This window comes from Xiphophorus maculatus, chromosome 14 (genome assembly GCF_002775205.1).
Source record: "Xiphophorus maculatus strain JP 163 A chromosome 14, X_maculatus-5.0-male, whole genome shotgun sequence".
Taxonomy (NCBI): Eukaryota; Metazoa; Chordata; class Actinopteri; order Cyprinodontiformes; family Poeciliidae; genus Xiphophorus; species Xiphophorus maculatus.
In genome coordinates this window covers 25,579,515-25,599,761 of record NC_036456.1, presented here as the reverse complement: position 1 = coordinate 25,599,761, position 20,247 = coordinate 25,579,515, and the positions used below count along the sequence as shown (strand labels likewise).

The 20,247-nt window shown below is 40.5% G+C and overlaps 1 protein-coding gene across 5 annotated transcripts in view; it reads left to right on the top strand.

Annotated features, from left to right (window-relative positions):
• Positions 1-17,100: 17,100 nt before the first annotated feature.
• The window catches only part of LOC111610785, a 37,793-nt gene continuing 34,646 nt past the window's right edge, over positions 17,101-20,247 (top strand). For 3 of the 5 annotated variants that reach the window (XM_023345705.1, XM_023345702.1, XM_023345706.1), the window contains exons 1-3: positions 17,101-17,223; positions 17,308-17,764; positions 18,253-18,388. In XM_023345705.1, coding sequence (XP_023201473.1) covers positions 18,303-18,388 — 86 coding nt within the window. In that variant the 5' untranslated portion in view covers positions 17,101-17,223; positions 17,308-17,764; positions 18,253-18,302. Of the gene's footprint in view, positions 17,224-17,307; positions 17,765-18,252; positions 18,389-20,247 lie in introns of those variants that run through there. The other 2 variants (XM_023345703.1, XM_023345707.1) reach the window with 2 other exon arrangements.

Sequence of the window (20,247 nt, the reverse complement as noted above, 5' to 3'; positions counted from 1 at the left end):
AAGCTTGTTTTTCTTTTACAGTCTAACCATGAAGCTTTGATAATTAGAAATGACTCCCAAATTGTGTCCAAATGCTGTGAATTGATTTTATAAAAAGTTACAGGGAGCAAAAGCAGATTTAATAATTATTGTGTTTCAGATATTTGTGGTTCAGCTGTTAAATGTAAAAATAGTCAGAGATCAGAAACAACTTTTAGGTTTTATTCTTAACATGTGAAACTGAAAAATACATATTGAACTAGCCACATTGAGTTTAGGAACCTTTCAGTAATTTCTCAAAGAAACAATGCTTGAACAGTTTAAAAACAGAAAAAAGCTCAGAAGAAAAACACTGAAATACAAATCAGTCAAGACTCTGAAACTTTGCAATTTAAATCAAGGCATTTGAGCAGATTGTTTGTTCTCAGGTGTTCAGGTGTAACTTTGTGATGTTTGTTATCGAGTTCTCAGAGAAGGGTTTTGCCTAAATAATGGCTGTCTACTCCTCCTTGGGCTGCCACCTTATCGTGGTGGAGGGGTTTGAGTGCTCCAATGATCCTAGGAGCTATGCTGTCTGGGGCTTCATGCCCCTGGTAGGGTCACCCAAGGCAGACAGGTCCTAGGTGAGGGACCAGACAAAGCGCAGCCCGAAGACCCCAATGGCGAAAGAAAACCTTGGACTTAGTGTTCCCTTGCCCGGACGCTGGTCACCGGGGCCCCACTCTGGAGATAGGCCTGGAGGGGGGGCACGATGGCGAGCGTCTGGTGGCCGGGCTTTTACCCATGGAGCCCGGCCGGGCTCAGCCCGAAAGGGAAACATGGGCCCCCCCTCCCATGGGCCCACCACCCGTGGGAGGGGCCAAAGGGGTCGGGTGCACTGTGTGATGGGTGGCGGCCAAGGGAGGGGACCCTGGCGGTCCGATCCTCGGTTGCAGAAACTGGCTCTTGGGACGTGGATTGTCACCTCTCTGGTGGGGAAGGAGCCGGAGCTAGTGTGTGAGGTCGAGAGGTTCCGGCTAGAAATAGTCGGTCTCACCTCGACGCATGGCTCTGGTTCTGGAACCAGTCTCCTTAAGAGGGGCTGGACATACTTCCACTCTGGAGTTGCCCAGGGTGAGAGACGTCGGGCAGGAGTGGGCATACTTGTTGCTCCCCATCTCGGCGCCTGTACGTTGGGGTTTACCCCGGTGAACGAGAGGGTAGCATCCCTCCGCCTACGGGTGGGGGGACGGGTTCTGACTGTCGTTTGTGCTTACGGGCCGAACGACAGTTCAGATTACCCACCCTTTTTGGAGTCCTTAGAGGGGGTACTGGAGAGTGCTCCTCCTGGGGACTCCCTTGTTCTGCTGGGGGACTTCAACGCTCACGTGGGCAGCGACAGTGAGACCTGGAGGGGCGTGGTTGGGAGGAATGGCCCGCCCGATCTGAACTCGAATGGTGTTCTGTTGCTGGACTTCTGTGCTTGCCATGGATTGTCCATAACGAACACCATGTTCAAGCATAAGGGTGTCCATATGTGCACTTGGCACCAGGACACCCTAGGCCGCAGTTCGATGATCGACTTTGTCGTTGTTTCATCGGATCTGCGGCCAAATGTCTTGGACACTCGGGTGAAAAGAGGTGCGGAGCTGTCCACTGACCACTACCTGGTGGTGAGTTGGCTCCGGTGGTGGGGGTGAAAGCCGGTCAGACCTGGCAGGCCCAAACGTGTTGTGAGGGTCTGCTGGGAACGTCTGGCGAAATCCCCTGTGAGACGGAGCTTTAACTCCCATCTCCAGCAAAACTTCGAACACGTCCCGGGGGAGGTGGGGGACATGGAGTCTGAGTGGACCATGTTCCGTGCCTCCATTTTCGAGGTAGCCGATCGGAGCTGTGGCCGCAAGGTTGTCGGTGCCTGTCGCGGCGGCAACCCTCGAACCCGTTGGTGGACACCTTCGGTGAGGGATGCCGTCAGGCTGAAGAAGGAGTCCTATCGGGCCTTTTTGGCCTGTGGGACTCCGGAAGCAGCTGATGGGTACCGGCGGGCGAAGCGGCATGCGGCTCGGGCGGTTGCTGAGGCAAAAACTCGGGCGTGGGAGGAGTTTGGAGAGGCCATGGAGAAAGACTTCCGTATGGCTTCGAGGCGATTCTGGTTCACAATCCGGCGTCTCAGGGGGGGGAAGCGGTGCAGCACCAACACTGTTTATAGTGGAGATGGTGTGCTGCTGACCTCTACTCGGGACGTTGTGGGCCTGTGGGCAGAGTACTTCGAAGACCTCCTCAATCCCACCAACATGCCTTCCATTGAGGAAGCGGAGCCTGGGGACTCTGGGTTGGGCTCTCCAATCTCTGGGGACGAGGTCGGCGAGGTGGTTAAAAAGCTCCTCGGTGGCAAGGCCCCGGGGGTGGATGAGATCCGCCCAGAGTTCCTTAAGGCTCTGGATGTTGTAGGGTTGTGTTGGTTGACTCGACTCTGCAATATCGCATGGACATCGGGGGCAGTTCCCCTGGATTGGCAGACTGGGGTGGTGGTCCCCCTGTTCAAAAAGGGGGACCGGAGGGTGTGCTCCAATTATAGAGGGGTCACACTCTTAAGCCTCCCTGGCAAGGTCTATTCCGGGGTACTGGAGAGGAGGGTCCGTCGGATAGTCGAACCTCAGATTCAGGAAGAGCAGTGTGGTTTTCGTCCTGGTCGTGGAACACTGGACCAGCTCTACACCCTCGGCAGGGTCCTGGAGGGTGCATGGGAGTTCGCCCAACCAGTCTACATGTGTTTTGTGGACTTGGAGAAGGCGTTCGACCGTGTCCCTCGGGGAGCCCTGTGGGGGGTTCTCCGGGAGTATGGGGTACCGGGCCCTTTGATACGGGCTGTCAGGTCCCTGTATGACCGGTGTCAGAGTCTGGTCCGCATTGCCGGCAGTAAGTCGGGCTCGTTTCCGGTGAGAGTTGGACTCCGCCAGGGCTGCCCTTTGTCACCGATTCTGTTCATCACTTTCATGGACAGAATTTCTAGGCGCAGCCAAGGTGTTGAGGGGATCCGATTTGGTGGCCTTAGGATCTCGTCTCTGCTTTTTGCAGACGATGTGGTCCTTTTGGCTTCATCAGATCGTGATCTGCAGCTCTCGCTGGAGCGGTTCGCAGCCGAGTGTGAAGTGGCCGGGATGAGGATCAGTGCCTCCAAATCCGAGGCCATGGTCTTGAGCCGGAAAAGGGTAGAGTGCCTTCTCCAGGTCAGGGGGGGTGTCCTGCCCCAAGTGGAGGAGTTTAAATATCTCGGGATCTTGTTCACGAATGAGGGAAGAAGGGAGCGGGAGATCAACAGGCGGATTGGTGCAGCGTCTGCCGTTAAGCGGGCGCTGTACCGGTCCGTCGTGGTGAAGAAAGAGCTGAGCCAAAAAGCGAAGCTCTCGATTTACCGGTCAATCTACGTTCCCACCCTCATCTATGGTCATGAGCTTTGGGTCATGACCGAAAGAACGAGATCGCGGATACAAGCGGCCGAACTGGGTTTCCTCCGTAGGGTGGCTGGGCTCTCCCTTAGAGATAGGGTGAGAAGCTCAGTCATCCGGGAGGGACTCAGAGTAGAGCCGCTGCTCCTTCACATCGAGAGGAGCCAGTTGAGGTGGCTCGGGCATCTGGTCAGGATGCCTCCTGGACGCCTCCCTGGTGAGGTGTTCTGGGCACGTCCCACCGGGAGGAGGCCCCGGGGAAGACCCAGGACACGCTGGAGGGACTATGTCTCTCGGCTGGCCTGGGAACGCCTCGGGATTCCCCCGGAGGAGCTAGAAGAAGTGGCCGGGGAGAGGGAAGTCTGGGCCTCCCTCCTGAAGCTGCTACCCCCGCGACCCGACCTCGGATAAGCGGAAGAAGATGGATGGATGGATGGAATGGCTGTCTAAAGTGCAGAGTGGGTTCATTTGTGGCCTCTGAACAGATCATATGTTCAGTTCACAGTTCACTTCTGAAAAGTTTTATTTCACATTACAAAATGTTTGTTCACCACTGACCTGGATGTGTTGCACATCATGTTCTTAGTGCTTGATTAGTCAAACATGTTTCACATATCAGGATTAATAAGTTAATTATTTATTCAAGAAAATGAAATCAGCAGCAATTTAGAGCTGACTGCCACCAATGTTAGCAGAATGATAATGACACTGAAACTGGACCAAACCCAACATTGTCACCATGTAAGATGTAACTCAGTATGAGCTAAAGGCTACCAATATGCTAACTAGTTATTTGCAAGGCAAACAATGCGAGCTACCACAATGCTCAACATTTACATCAATAATTTAAATAAACACAAAGTTTGTTTGCACAAAGTTAGTTCACATCAGGTAATTAATCCTCAAACCACATTTTAATTTACTGTTACATGCAGACATTAACATCCAAGCAGATAAGAGACGAGGTTTTAGTGCTTTTATCTCCTTTCTAAGGTAATTCTGACCTTCATCAATAAAAAATGATTTCTGTCACTTGATCCAAATCTCTGCAGCAAGACTCTAAAGAGAAACAAACAGAAGAGCTCTCATATTTTCCTGTTTTCATTTCTTTCAACTGATTCAGTTTTAAATCCTGACTAACTTTCAAATTTGTACATGTGAGGATATAATATGATGAAAGAAATTATACCAAAAGAGGTAAAAAATAATTTTTAATGGAAAGTAAAAAAATAAATCATCAACAAAGAGAAAGTATTTTATAAGTTGACCTTTTTCAGCTTTACATCATGTTATGATGTTTTCCCCTTGTCTAAAACACAACTGGAGTGTTGCTTTGATTCTTTCATGCACATTTAAATCCTTTAATCTCCATGGCAACCATTCAGCTTTTCATAACGCCTAGAGGGACCCAACCCTGCCTTTGAGGCACATCCCCTCCTTAGAGCTGCAGTTTCCAAGCTTCATAGCTTAGACCCCATGGAGCAGCCCTCCCCCACTAGGCTCCTTCAGACTAGCCAGCAGCAATTAGCAAACATCTGGTCAGCATCAGCTGACTTCAATATATGATGAACCACGGCAAAAATGGGAGAATAAGAAGAAAAAAACTATCCATATTTGAAAAAATATTGATTTTTGTTTTATTTTTATTTTTTGTTGTGTTTTTTTGTGAAATATACACCAAATACTTTACATGGCAGTTTTAGAGATTTAGTAAACTTTATGTTTGTATTCGGAGGGAATGCTCAGCTTATATCAGTGGCACTAAAAATCCACTGAGACACAAAAACTGTCCAGAAGAGATGAATAATTAACCCTGTAGGAAACTAAAAATAGATTTATTGTTTCTCACAGTTTGCAAAGAAAACGTTATCTTTTTAAAATAAATGTTTGTCTGATCAAATGTAAATGCAGTCCATAAAACCAGTGAACAGAATAAGGAGGGTATAAAGTGTTATGAACTGTCAAGGTGTGGCCATCCTGGCTCTAAACATCTTATGATGTTTTTTATTTAAAATGTATTTGACATGAGATGTTGCAACAATAGGAGAGTGAGCTTTAATGCTGAAAATAACAAACAAAAGAAAACTGTTAAAATTAACTAAGACTTACTATTTGAACGTATATAAACCAAATGATGAAGGTTTACCTTCCTAAATAAAATGAAGAGAAAACTATGTGCAAAAATAAATAGCAGCTCTCTCCTACAAACTCGTTTAAATATTTGCAAAGCATCACGTTGTCGTCTCCGGTCTTTAGATGTTTGCATAATCAAAGCTTCTTACGACAGCAGCCGTCACAAAGGTTACCTGATGATCCGATCTTTGTTTAGCAGAACTGACTCGTTCATCATGTTGCTCTCTGTGCTGCTGCTGGTGATAATAAGCCATACAGAAGCTGCTTATTATGGCACTGTGCTTTCATACACCACTAAAGATGTACAAGGAGACAGATTTACAGTAAGTTCAGACTTCTTGAAGTTTATTTAGTTTTTCTTTTAAAAAAAATATCCAAAAGCTCCTCACCTTAAATTTACAGGTTGTGCGTAAATTTAAGATAAGGTAATTTGAGCAGATTGTTTGTTCTCAGGTGACTTTGTGATGTTTGTTTTCTGTTTCTCTCAGAATTTGTCAGGATCTGTGTTTTTCTATGTATTTATCTTGAGTTTCCATGTTGTCCTGTCTTCCCCTTGATTGTTCCCAGGTGTGTCTCGTTCCCTTATTACCTCCTGTGTATTTAATGTCACCTGTGTCTCTGCGTCTCTGCGTCTCCTTGTCGTTTGCAAGCGTTAATCTGTCTAGCCCGTCGTTCTGTCCCCTCGTGTTTCCTGTTGCCACCAGTGCTGAGCCCTAGTCTTCAGCTCAACTGTGCTGCCAGGTTTTCGGACTGTTTTGGATTTTGTTTGGACTGTGTATTCTTGGATTTTCGTTATTAAACACCATCATCTCATTTCAACCTGGGTCTCAAGCGTCTGCCTCACCACCAACACCACCACATCATGGCAGAATTCCTTCAAAACTGTCAGAGGAATATCAACTTGTTGACCTTTGACCTTGATGGAGATAATGTTGAATGCAGACATGCAACCTCTTCGTCAGAGTGCCACACCTGCAACACCTCTGTCTGTCCTCAGTCTCTCATCAGTGAGTAATAAATGTTGGTGTCAGGTTACAGGAATACAATAGAAAATGTTTACAGGTAATAAAAACAGAATTTACTGATTATTTAATGACTATAAATGACTAATGATGAAAAATTACTCTTGATATGAACAAAAACACAACAAATATAACATATTCTCTCTCTGTCCTCTTCCAGTCTTGTTCTCTATCATTCAGTCCAACCAACAGCAGTGATGAAGGTTCATATGCAGTTCAGCTGGTGATTTTCCCAGACAGACCATCACTCTGACTGGTTACGATGGTTCAACATATTCACCGAGCCCCAGCTACCACTTCAGCGAAATCCCTGTCCAGTTTGTTTTCAAAGGTGTGATTTCATGTTTCAGTCAGGCTGTCTTACTGCCAAAGAGCAACACTGGTGTCAATAAATTTAGTATCCAATAACTATTATTTTAAACTAATCAATAACTAATTTCTAAATACAGAAATGAGGTAGTTGCTGCCTTGTGATTGGCTAATTCAACATTTGCGTTAATGAACCTTTGGACAGGTGTATGTAATCAAGTGGCGGTGAGTAGAAGTCGGTATAAACATTATCACTGCCCATCTCAAGCTCAAATAAATATCCTGCGCTGTGTGACTCAAAGTGAAAGATAGTCCAAGTTCTGGGTCTGGAGTAAAAATCTCTCACTGAGGATTTTAGGTTTTTATGATGAATTTAAAAACATTGATGAATTTGAAGTCTGCAGATGAAATTGTGTAACTGACTTCTGTTGTGCATAAATAAACATAAAAACGAAAGCTTTTCCTGTTGCTGTAGAAAGATAAACACAAAAAGATGTACAATAGCTGTATGTTATCTGACCTGACCCTTTAAGGTTATTTCAAATATTATTTGATGCTCATTTCAGAAAGAGTTTAATATGAAAACCTATGTGCTAAATTATCTCCCCAGTGCCTCCAGTTCTATCTACCAGTCTGAGCTGGGATGTGTCATTGTGACGGTTGGAAACGGTGAGTCAATCTTTCATTTTGTTTTTTGATTTGATCTGACCTTTTATTTCCTGAACTCCCTGCTTCTGCTGTTGATATCTCTGCACCAGATGTGACTTCTACACCTGTTGCTGCAACAACCGTCCCTTTGACAACCACTAGTCCTGTCAACACATGTAAGTCGGATGATGAACCAATTCTTTATTTGTTTTTCTTTGATTTATTTTTGCTGCTTGTCCTGAACTCATGTTTCTGTTACCTTAGCAACAACTTTGAATTTAACGACTGTTCTTCTGACATCTACAAGTCATCCTCCTAAAACATGTAAGTAGGATGAAAACAGGAGTGAAAGTAACAGGAAGTTGTTCTTTATACCATGTTGATCTCTTGTTCTTCCAGCTCATCTTACGGTTCTGAAGCTGAAGATCTCGACTACGCTGTCACTGAAAGACAATAAAGATAAAATCGAGAAAGCGGTCAGTGATGTTCTGGACTTTGAGTTTAATCCAAACTCATTTCACTCAAATGTCAAATCAAACCCAAAGTGATCACCTGCAGAGATGCAGTTAAATTCTGCTGTTGATGTTTTTAATGTTAATCAGATTCTGTTCAGTATATTTTATAATTCACCACTGACTGTATCTCACATTCATCTCATGTTTTGTTCTACAGATTAAAGATGAACTGATCAGACGAGGGCTGCCTCCAGACATAAAGGTCCGCCTGCTGAGCGACGGTTCAGTGAAGGTTAAAGAAACGGCCGCCCCCTAGTGGCTAACAATGAGAATGAATCTAATCCATGCAGAGGAATATTACTGGGTTTTACTTCTTGTACATTTAAATTAATCTTTATCACTTTGAGTAATTGAATAAAACCAAAGCAATATACTTGTATTAATATTGTTTTAATGCTAAATCAGAGAAGCTAAAGAGATTATAGATGTGATTTTGACAATTAAATTGAGATGATGTAAAATGTGTAACTGCACTGATGTGTTGGATGTTGTGTTGGATGTTGTGTTGGATGCTGTGTTGGATGTTGTGCTGGAGGCCCTGTGGCTGTGGAACGGTTAACCCTTGCAGCTCCGTTTTGCTGACTCTGTGGAGGCTTTTAAACAAACAACTGAAAACATTTTTATTTTCCCAGGCTGTTATTTCTTGATTTTAATGTGGTTCCTATGTTGGTTTTATGCTTTATATGATTTATGTTGTACAGCGCTTTGTGATTTTATGTCTGTAAAAAGCGCTTTATAAATAAACTTGACTTACTTCACTAATAGTCTGTTTCACTTTAAGTGCCTGATGAGCCTTTCTACCAGTTTTCACTCTGGGATGTTTGCTGCTGTTTTGCCTATGGAAAACATTTTAAAATATCAACTCTTCCCCTGCTGGCTGCGTCGTTTACTGCACCTCTTATATGAACTAAGTGCAATATTATATTTAGTAATACTGTGAGTCCACTGTTTCATTCAGGTTGTTTTATTTTGTTTATTTATGTCAGGGATTGAGGCTCCTGTGGTGGTGGTGTCTAAGTGTGTTTATTTTGTCGGAGCACCTTTCTTTGGTTGCTGTGTTTTCATCGTGTCCATGGTGATCCCTTTCCCTCACGACGTCCCCCAGTGGTAAACCTCGTTCTCTGTTGAGATTTAAATATTTTACTTCAACCAACAATTTTGTTGAACCACATTCACCGTGTCTTAACCTTTCTGTTTTAGCACATTGCCATTTGGTAAGTGCTTTTAAATACTGAACTTCAATACATTTTCTAGAGCTTTTTGAATCTTGTCTCTTTCTTCCAGCAGAAATTACGTGTGTCCTTATTACAGTTCAATTTCCCTGGATTATTATTCCAGGTGGCGTTGCTGGTTTATTTCACTTTAACATCCCCTATTTGTTTTCACGACCTTAAAGAAAATCCACCCCAGGCTGCAACATTACCATGCAACATGTAACTCAGTGTGAGCGAAAGGCTAGCACTATGCTAATTAGCTATTTGCAAGGCAAACAATGAGAGCTACCACAATGCTCAACATTTGCGTCAATAATTTAAATAAACACAAAGTTGGTGTGCACAAAATTTGTTCTCATCACGTAATTAATCATCAATGCACATTTTAATTTACTGTTACATGCAGACATTGACAGGCAAACATGTAAGAAACAAGTTTTTAGTGATTTTATCTTCTTTCTAAGGTAATTCTGACCATCAATAAAAAATTATCTCTGTCACTTGATCCAAATCTCTGCAGCAAAACGGAAACAAACAGAAGAGCTCATGTTTTCCTGTTCTCCTGTCTTTGCACTGGTTCATTTTAATATCCTGACTATTTTTGAACTTTTAATCATGTTTTAATATTTACATTTTAAAGGAAGTGATGGTTTTTATTTGTATTTTCTGTGAAATAAATTATCTGAATTACATTTGCTTATTTACTTACCAACAGCTGCTGAGCAAACATGCTGATAAACTGATTGAAAATGAAAGATGAATCTATCTTTATTAAATATTTTTGTATAGCTGATGATGGATGACTTTCCTAAAGAGAACCAGAACCATCATTCTCACTGATGGTTCTGGTTCAACACACTTATGTAGCTCCAGAAAAGCCACGAGCAAAAACTTTGTCCAGTTTCTTTTCAAAGATGTGATTAAATGTTTCAGTTAGCTTATTTTAACTCACATTAATGTCAATTTTTTAAAATATATCTGGTGTTCCTTATTTAGCTGTCAATATTAAACAAAAACTAAAGATTATTGAAGGACCTTTGACCTTTAAATGTCTGAATACAGACATGCAACAAAACAAAAACCTTCCTCTTATAAGAACAGCTGAGATATGCAACTGTGTAACTTTACTGAATTCATCTTTTGAAAAAGCCACAGAGTTGTTTGTGCAGTAAATAAACCATATTTCATCGACCCATTTCTCTAAATCTGTTGCTTCTTGTTTTGATCCACTGGATCCTGCAGCTCCATCCTGCACAGACAGTAAAAATCTGAAATAGTTCATGGCAACAATCTGAAATTTGGTCTGTAGTGTTGTGATAAAATAACACATTAAGTCCAACCTATAAAACATTATAAACGCCTGCAGGGATAATCTAGGCAGAATTTGACAGCCTTTAGCTCAGACTGTGTTGGGTTTATTCCAATTTGACTACCAGTATACTAATTAGTTATTTGCATAGCAAACAATGAGAGCTACCACAATGCTCAACATTTGCATCAATAATTTAAATAAACACAAAGTTGGTGTGCACAAAGTTAGTTCACATCACGTAATTAATCATCAATGCACATTATAACTTAGATACTATTAGATACAAACATTGACATCCAAACAGGTAAGACATGCAGGTTTTAGTGCTTTTATCTTCTTTCTAAGGTAAATCTGACATTCATCAATAAAATAATTATCTTTCACTCGATCTAAATCTCTGCAGCAAAACTCTAAAGAGGAACAAACAGAAGAGCTCTCATAGTTTCCTGATTTCATTTCTTTCAACTGGATCATTTTAAATTTGACTAACTTTACAGGAAACTGAGCTATAAGGGCAAAAATTACAAACAAAAGAAAATTATAAAATTAACCAAGACTTACAACTTGAAAGTAAATAAACCAAATGACAAAAGTTTACCTTCCTAAATAAAAAGGAGAAAACTAAATAAATAGGAGCTCACTCCTACAAACTCGTTTAAATATTTGTAAAGCATCACTTTGTCGTCTTTGGTCTTCAGATGTTTGCATAATCAAAGCTTCTTACGACAGCAGCTGTCACAAAGGTGACCTGATGATCTGATCTTTGTTTAGCAGAATCAATTCATTCATCATGTTGCTCTCTGTGCTGCTGCTGCTGATGATGGTCAGCTGGACAGAAGCTGGTTATACTGGTGCTGTTCTTTCCCACACCACTAAAAATGTACAAGGAGACAGATTTACAGTAAGTTCAGACTTCTTGAAGTTTATTTCATTTTCTTATTTTAAAAGAATCGTATTTTGTCCAACACCTCTTCACTTTAAAAATGCAGGTTGTGCGTCGCTTTAAGTCGAGCTTCACCTCATGTGGAGAGATTGATTCATGGTGGTGCTGCACTAAGAAGATTGATGAAAGCAGCGGTGAATGGTGTCTGAAAGAGTACACTGACAAGATCACTAGTTGGAGTTTCGAATATTACTGGAACGGGTAACATAATCTCAACATCATACAAAAATATCTAACATTTTTCAGTTGTTCTCAAGAAGTAACTAAATCTAAAATTCCTACTGAATTAAATCTCTAGTCAGTTTTCTGGTCTGTAAAGTTTTCTGTGTTTTAGAAACTCTGAGTAACATCAGAAATCTTCCCAATATCTTCTATTAAAGGTGGAATCCTGCAGCCTGGATAAACAACAGAAACGGTGTTTCAACTGGGAGATTTAAGATAGCATATGAGCTGAGAAAACGATCCGACATCAACAGACCGAATTCATCACCACAGACAGCGATCGTCCCTGTTATGAGGTAATTCAGGCAGTTTTTATGTTATGTTAATAAATACCTGGAACCTTTAGATGTCTTTTGTTGAGCATAAACTGTAGGTTTAGTTTGTTGGTATTTTGTCCTTTTTTAAGGCTAACCATAAAACTTTAATAATTAGAAAAAGTTTCCAAATAATATCCAAATGCTGTGAATTGATTTTATCCTTAAAAGAGACCAAAGAGATAAATGGAGCAAAATAAACTGAAACATACTGGAATAAAAACACTGAAATACAAATCAGTCAAGATACTGAAGATTCATCATGTAAATAAAATAATTAGAGCAGATTGTTTGTTCTCAGGTGACTTCATGATGTTTGTTCTCTGTTTCTCTCAGAGTTCCCTCAAACTGTCAGAGGAATATCAACTTGTTGACCTTTGACCCGGATGGGGATAATGTTAAATGCAGACATGGATCCAATCCCAGTATCTATGAATGCTACACCTGCACAGCACCGTCTGTCCTCAGTCTCTCATCAGTGAGTAATAAATGTTGGTGTCAGTTTACAGGAAGGCATAATGTTCAAAGGTAATTAAGGAAAATTTACTGATTATTTAACTAACTATAAATAACTAATGAAGAAACATTACTCTGGAACTTTGTTGGTATGAACAAAAACAACATAAATCCATAACAGAGAACATTAAATATAACATTGTTAATCTTTCTCTCTCTGTCCTCTTCCAGCCTTGTTCTCTATCATTCAGTCCAACCAACAGCAGTGATGAAGGTTCATATGCAGTTCAGCTGGTGATGGAGGATTTTCCCAGATGGAACATCACTCTGACCCATTACAGTGGAACAAATTATTCATGGAGCCCCAGCAGCTTCATGAGCCAAATCTCTGTCCAGTTTGTTTTCAAAGGTTTGATTTATTGTTTCAATCAGCTTGTTTTACCTCACAAAGAGAAACACTGGTGCAAATACATTTAAGATTCAATAACCAGTGGCGTTATTGGACCTGTGTACTGGATACACAGGTTGACCTGAACCACACACAGATTGTGCAGGACAATGCAAAAACTATGCACCACACCAAGCAACATGCCTCCAATAATATGAAAATAATAAAAAATACGCCAAGTAAAGCAAGAATGCAGATCAAGCAATATATCAATGTATATTTTGCACACATAATTGAACAGACAGCAATTAAGCAAAACCTTTCGCCTGTTAATCTCAACATTAATCCAAACTGCTCAAATAGCACGTAAACAATTAAAAGAAAAAATATAAAGTAAAGCTTGTATGAGAATGTAACAGAAAAGTAACCCTCGCCCACTACTTGTTAATAAAATCCACAGGTTGTTGTTCTCAGTGCTAGCTGTTAGCCACTCGTAGCGCTCATAGATAAAGTCTTTAACATGCCTTACAAAGTTCTTACTGGTCTGTGTTAGTGGATCCAGGTATGGTATGGATTTTCCATTTTTAGTTATTTCTATTTTATCCGTAAGAGAGCTTCTTGAAAAAGGCGAGTTTGCAAATAGGTCAACGGAGGTGAAGCGTATGCGGCTGCCATTTTGTAATTACCAAGTTAGCTACAGTGAGGGAGATGCAGGGGAAGCTCTGCACCTTCAGCTTGGCCTGTGGACCTTGCATGTTGACCAGGCCTGTTGCACAGCATCTTTGAAGAAGGGGTAGCTGAAGCTGAGGTGGAGCTGCTCACCAGATGCGTTTAAGGCACGTTAAAGTAGGAAATTAAAGTGAAACCTCAATAATAACAATAAGCAACTCGTTTGTAGAGTAAAAATTAAATTATAGATAAAATTAAATATGATTAAAACATTTTACACTTTTTCTTTTCAAATTCCTAAGGCTAGCTGTCTTTTAGCCCTGACAGCCCACCACTGCCAATAAGTATTTGTTTGTTTTAAGTTGATCAATAACTAAAGATTATTACAGGACATCAGACTTTTACATTTCTCAGAAATTTCTCAGAAATCTAAAGCAACAAGATCATCTATCATAAAAATGGATCAGATGAACCAATTGTGTAACTTCACTGAATTTATCTTTTAAACTAACTGTCCACTTATCTGTCTAGACTCTAGACAAACCATTATTAATGTGTTTCTTTAGTTTATCTGAATTATTTTTCCCTGCATTGCTCCAGTGGATCCTGCAGCTCCGTCCTGCACAGCAGGTGAATATCTGCCCAGGTTTCTGCCTCCAACTCCTGAACATGGAGCTCAGTTCTTCATAAACGTTAATGAGATGATAGAAATCAACATCAGAGCAGAGGCGACTCAGTCTGTGTGAGTAGCAATAAATATTGTTTCTAATCAGAGATAAGCTTCTAAATAATTCAAGGTGAAAATCTGAAATTTGATCTTTACTGTTGTGATGAAGATCAAATTTGCAGCAACATAAAAACCTGCATGGATGATGTAGACAAACTTGTGTTTTGCTATCAGAGAAGTTTGAAGACAATTTATAAGGTTGATTTCAGGACATTTTGCACATATAACCAAACAGACTGATGTGTTTCCTGTGTGTTAAAGGATCACTGAGCTCCTGTTCAGCGGACCGGTCAACATGATCAAGAATTCATCTGGTTCAGGAAATTTCACCCTGAGATGGACGCCGTCTGTCAGTCAAAATGATGATAATGAAAGCCGTCCCGTCTGTTTTGTTGTCCAGGCAACGTCAGTATCTGATCTGAAAAGGTGTCAGAAGTCTTCACATTCTCCACATAAGACTCTTATAGATACTTATCTAGTAATAGTAACTCCTTTACTTAAATAAAAGTATAAAGTATGTGTTTTAAAATGCACTTACATACAAAAGTAAAAAAATAATTTTCATCTTCAGTGATAGAAAATGTCTTCCTGAAAATCCCTCTTGATTCTGGTGAAAGTTTCTGAAGCAGTGATCCATAAGATCTCCAAAAACAAACTTTACAGAAAAAAGGAAAACATAATCAGACATTTGAAGAGGTTCTGATGCTGGGAGGCGATGTAAGGAACCCTCTGCATTAATTCACTCTATAATTGAATATTTTGACTTGTTTACCTGCAACTTTGACATAACTGAATTGGACGACAAAATCACTGTGTGGGAAACAAAGGCGGATTCATAGAACTGATTCGTTGGAAGCCTTGTTTAGCAGTTCCATAGCAAATGTGGTGAAATCATCGCCAAAAAAATGTTAAAGGCAATAGAGCAAAATTAACAGACAGAAAAATATAACCCATAACAAATATAAAAATATCTATGCAACACCAGGAGAGAATAAATTACATTTTTTGCAAGCCTAGACACTCAAAGTACACACAAAAATTATTTAATTACTGACAAAAGTAGATTTTGCATGTCTCCTTTATGGTTATTTGTAAAATATTTTAATGGCCATTTTAAAATGAGTTTAATATTAAAGTTTTGGTGCTAAATTATCTCCCCAGTGTCTCCAGTTCTATCTACCAGTCTGAGCTTCGATGTGTCATTGTGACGGTTAGAAACTGTGAGTCATTTCTTTCTTTTCTGTCTTTAATTTATTCTCATTTGTTATTTCCTGAACTCATGATGTTTCTGCTGCTGTTTTCCCAGTACCTTTCATAGCGACTCCTCCAGAAACATGTAAGTAGGATGAAGACAGGAGTGAAAGTAATTGATCTCTTGTTCTTCCAGCTCGTCTTACGGTTCTGAAGCTGAAGATCTCGACTACGCTGTCACTGAAAGAGAACAAGGATGAAATCGAGAAAGCGGTCAGTGATGTTCTGGACTTTAACACAAACACATTTCACTCAAATGCCAAATTCTGTTTTTATTGTTAATCAGATTCTGTTCAGTATATTTTATAATTCACCACTGACTGTATCTCACATTCATCTCATGTTTTGTTCTGCAGATTAAAGATGAACTGATCAGACGAGGGCTGCGTCCAGACATAAAGGTCCGCCTGCTGAGCGACGGTTCAGTGAAGGTTAATAACTAACCGCCCCCTAGTGGCTAACAATGAGAATGAATCTGATCCATGCAGTAAAATATGGCCGGGTTTATCTGTTTTAAATGTAGGAATTTATGGTTGTCTTAGGTAATGGGACTAAACTTAGTTATGACATTAATCAGAAAAAGCAAAGTGAAATTTTATATCTGTTTGAAAATCTATATCAAATATGCATACTTCAAAAAGATAAATTGTGATTGTTTATCAGTTACTAATAAGATAATGAACAGACAAAAATGTGAATAAAATCAATATTTATGGCAGTTATTTACTGAGGGTTTGGTTTTTCTTTATTACCATCTTCCATGTGTAACATTTATACCTGTGAGGTTTTTATTGATCTTAATATCATGTCATTTTCTGCATGTATTGATAAATAATGAAGATGGATATTTGCTATGTATAACAGGGACGTTTTTGCATTAGTTGCTTTTCTCTGTGAAGCTTGGGAAAGAAAACAGCGACTTCTTTATCCTGGTTGAGTTGAAAATGTAATGGTATTTCTGTGGAGCTCGTGATTCGTATGCAGCCATTTTGCTTTGCATGTTTTGTATGTAGAGAGTCTATAAACCCATGTGGGCTGAGCACCAGTGGGGCATTAAATAAAATGGATTAATCATATTGAGATTCTTTGAAAGAAGATGTATAAATAAATAAATGACTCAAAATGAACCACTAACCAGAGTGGAGTCTGAAAATGATTGTTTTATGTCAGATTTTCCATGATGCTGTTTTCATCTGATGAAACCAGAAGTGCCCACAGCTCTGCTATTCTTCTGTTTCCGAGCATCTTTAATTTGCCTAGACAAACTGACCAGGAGAGATAATATTTAACCCTGCAGAGCTACAGGAGCATAAAAGACCTCAGGCTGAAACAATAGTAGAATTTGTTTTGGATGCAAATCGTGTCGCCTGCTTGGTGTAATGAAAGATTTATTACTTCTGCATTTTCTGGAGATCCTTTGTTTCTTATGTCTGATTGTTATTACCCAACCATCTGATGTTTTGGAGGTCCATTATGTAGACGTGGACCATAAAATATATCTGTCATATCTGGAACAGTGACTGTATAAAGTCACCTGTCTCTGATGATCCGACATTCGTTTGGCCGAACCGATTCATTCATCATGTTGCTCTCTGTGCTGCTGCTGTTGATGATAATCAGCCAGACAGAATCTGGTTATTACGGTGCTGTGCTTTCATACACCACTAAAGACGTACAAGGAGACAGATTTACAGTAAGTTGAGATTCTTTTATTCTTTCATTTTCCTTTTTTAAAAAGTTGAATTGTACCTAACAGCTGCACACTTTGGATCTGCAGGTTGTGGAACGTTTTAAGTTGAGCTTCAGCTCATGTGAGGAGACTGATTCATGGTCTTGTTCTGGCTGTACGAATGAGATCGATGAAATCAGAGTTGAATGGTGTCTGGAAGAGTTTACCGATACCAAGAAGTTGACAGATGCGGATTTTGCCTCATACTGGACTGGGTGGCTGAATCTCAACATCATACAAAAATACATAAAATTTTCAGTTGTTGCCAAGAAGAGACACATTTTTCTATCAGTTTTCTGGTCTGCTGTCCTGTAATGTTTTCTGTGAATTTTGAATTCAGAAAGCTTTCTAATATCTTCTCTGACAGGTGGGTTGTGGGAACCTGGATAGACAACAGAAACGACGCTTCAAATGTACAAGCTATGATGCTTCGTGAGCTGAGAAAACGATCCGACATCAACAGAACAAACTCATCACCTCAGACCAGCATCATCCCTGTTCTGAGGTAATTCAGTTTTTATATCATGCCAAAAAGTACCTGAAACCTTTAATGTCTTTTGTTGACACTAATGTTTGTCTTTTGCTCTGTGTTTTTAAACTTTAACATTTAAAAAATGTCCACATCTGAATGCATTGCTTTTTTATAATATTCGTGATTTGACTCTTTCATTTAAAATTACTCACAGATTAAATCAAATCTTGAGGTTTTGTTATTAAAATTTGAAGCAGATTAAAATCAAACATCCTCAGCAAAGGTACCATTTGACCCATTGGAGTTTTCAGTCTCTGTTAACCTCCAGAACCCGACGGACCCACCGGTGGGTCCGTCGGGTTCTACATAGAAACAATGTTTAGACAGAAGCTGAAGAACCGAACAAGGATGGAAAGAACAGACAAATACAAGTCAAGATCCTGAAGATTCCCGATGCAAATAAAGTAATTTGTTTGTTTTCAGGTGTGACTTCATGATGTTTGTGTTTCTGGTTCTCTCAGAGTTCCCTCAAACTGTCAGAGGAACATTGACCTGTTGACCTTTGACCCTAATGGAGATCATGTTGGATGCAGATATGCAGTTGACATCCAGGAGTGCTACACCTGCACACCTCCACCTGTCCTCAGTCTCTCATCAGTGAGTAATAAGTGTTGGTGTCAGGTTACAGGAAAACAAAATCTAGTTTTCAAAGGTTACTAAGCAGAATTTACTGATTCTGTAACTAACCGTAAATGACTGAAATGAAACATTATTCCTCAATTTGTCGATTTATGTCAAACTCTTTGTTAGTTTTGTTTTCTTTTACAGAAAAAGTTTGTCTAACAAGCAGGTCTCTAAAATGAACCCTGAACTGATTATGATATTTTATTTGTTTGAGCTCCTCTTCTAGAGATTAGATTTTTTTTATATATTGAAGGAATACTTATTTATTATACAACATCACAGTCCAAGATACACAACAATTGTACACTGAGTGAGAAAGAGAAAAAAATACAAAAAGTACCGGTACAGTCAGTTAATGAATGAATATTAATGACTCATGCAGAATCTGCTAATTAATTGAAATGAGAACAAATATTATTAGAATGAACAAAAAACACAAATAAAACCCATAATGTGATGATGTCAAATCTTTGATGTCTCTCTCTGTCCTCTTTAGTGATGTGTCGGTCGCAAACGATCCGGCTCTAAGAACCGGCTCTTTGAAGTGAACGAATGGAACCGGCTCCACAATGGGAGCCGTTTTAGGATCCTGTTTGGGAGCCGGGTTTTTTTCTACAGTATATCGCTGTCTCTCCGCCTCCCTGTCGTTGTGCTTGTGCTCTGCAAGTGCCAGAGCCGATAGTTTTTCCCCACATCGTTTTCTTTTGTCCTGCGGTGCCTCGCTGTCTCTCCCCCCCTTCTCCCTCTCCTTGCGCGTTTTGCTCTTCTGCTAGAGCGGAGAGTTTTTTTTCCCTCGGTCCACTGCCCTCATGTCAAGCGTGTGCTCCACATCTGACCAATCACACACAGTTTCAATTAATAATGTGGCGGGAAAACACTGAAAAAAAAGTTTATCTCCACTTTTTTTGTGGAAACGGCAGGCAATTGGCCAACCTGTATAGCGTTCGTCGGCAGGTGTTTATGTACAGACACTCACTCAGCGGTCAAGAAGCACAGAAAGAAGGGGAGTCAGTGTGAGAACTGAATAGGTGAAAATAAATGAGTGACAGAAAACGGGGCAAGATTTGGACTCATTTTAATGCTACATCAAGCTCCAGGGCAGAGTGCAGACTGTGCAAAGTCAGCATTTCCTATCGTGCAGGCTCGACAAACAACCTGCACAGGCACATGCGGACATCACACGCATCGGTATTGCTATAGCATTGTTATGCGGCATTTTTACTCATCATAAGTGCTTAACAATGTCAATAATGAAACAAAATATTATAAAATTAGGTTTAAGCTATTAATTACGGTAATTAATAATGTCAAAAATATATATGGGGAGCCGTTTGGGAGCCGAAAGAGCCGGCTCTCCACAGTACGAAGAGCCATTAGAGCCGCATCTCGAAAAGGAGCCGAAAATCCCATCACTAGTCCTATTCCAGCCTTGTTCTCCATCATTCAGTCCAAGGGCGTAGATTGGGTCTAAGTTTTGGTGGGACCTTACAACTTATTAGTCAACTCACTAGTCAGCAGCACTGTTGGTTTGCGGAAGAGATTTGACGTACTGAGACTGCTGAGCTGCGTATGTACTGAGACAGTTAACGTATTATATACAAACTGTATTATATACGAACTGCAAACAAACTCTTTTTGTAAATAGATTTGCTGTTTGATCATCCAACTTCTAAGCTGGAAAATGTTTATCGAGTATAAAGACTGAACTTCAGTTATTGCCGTTAGAGCCGTTGGAGCCGTTAGCTCTTTCTGGCAGTTGGTTCGCCTTATTCTCCGTCCCGCCCCACGCATAAAATAAATGGATGTTATTGCATGTTAGATTAGTTTATGTG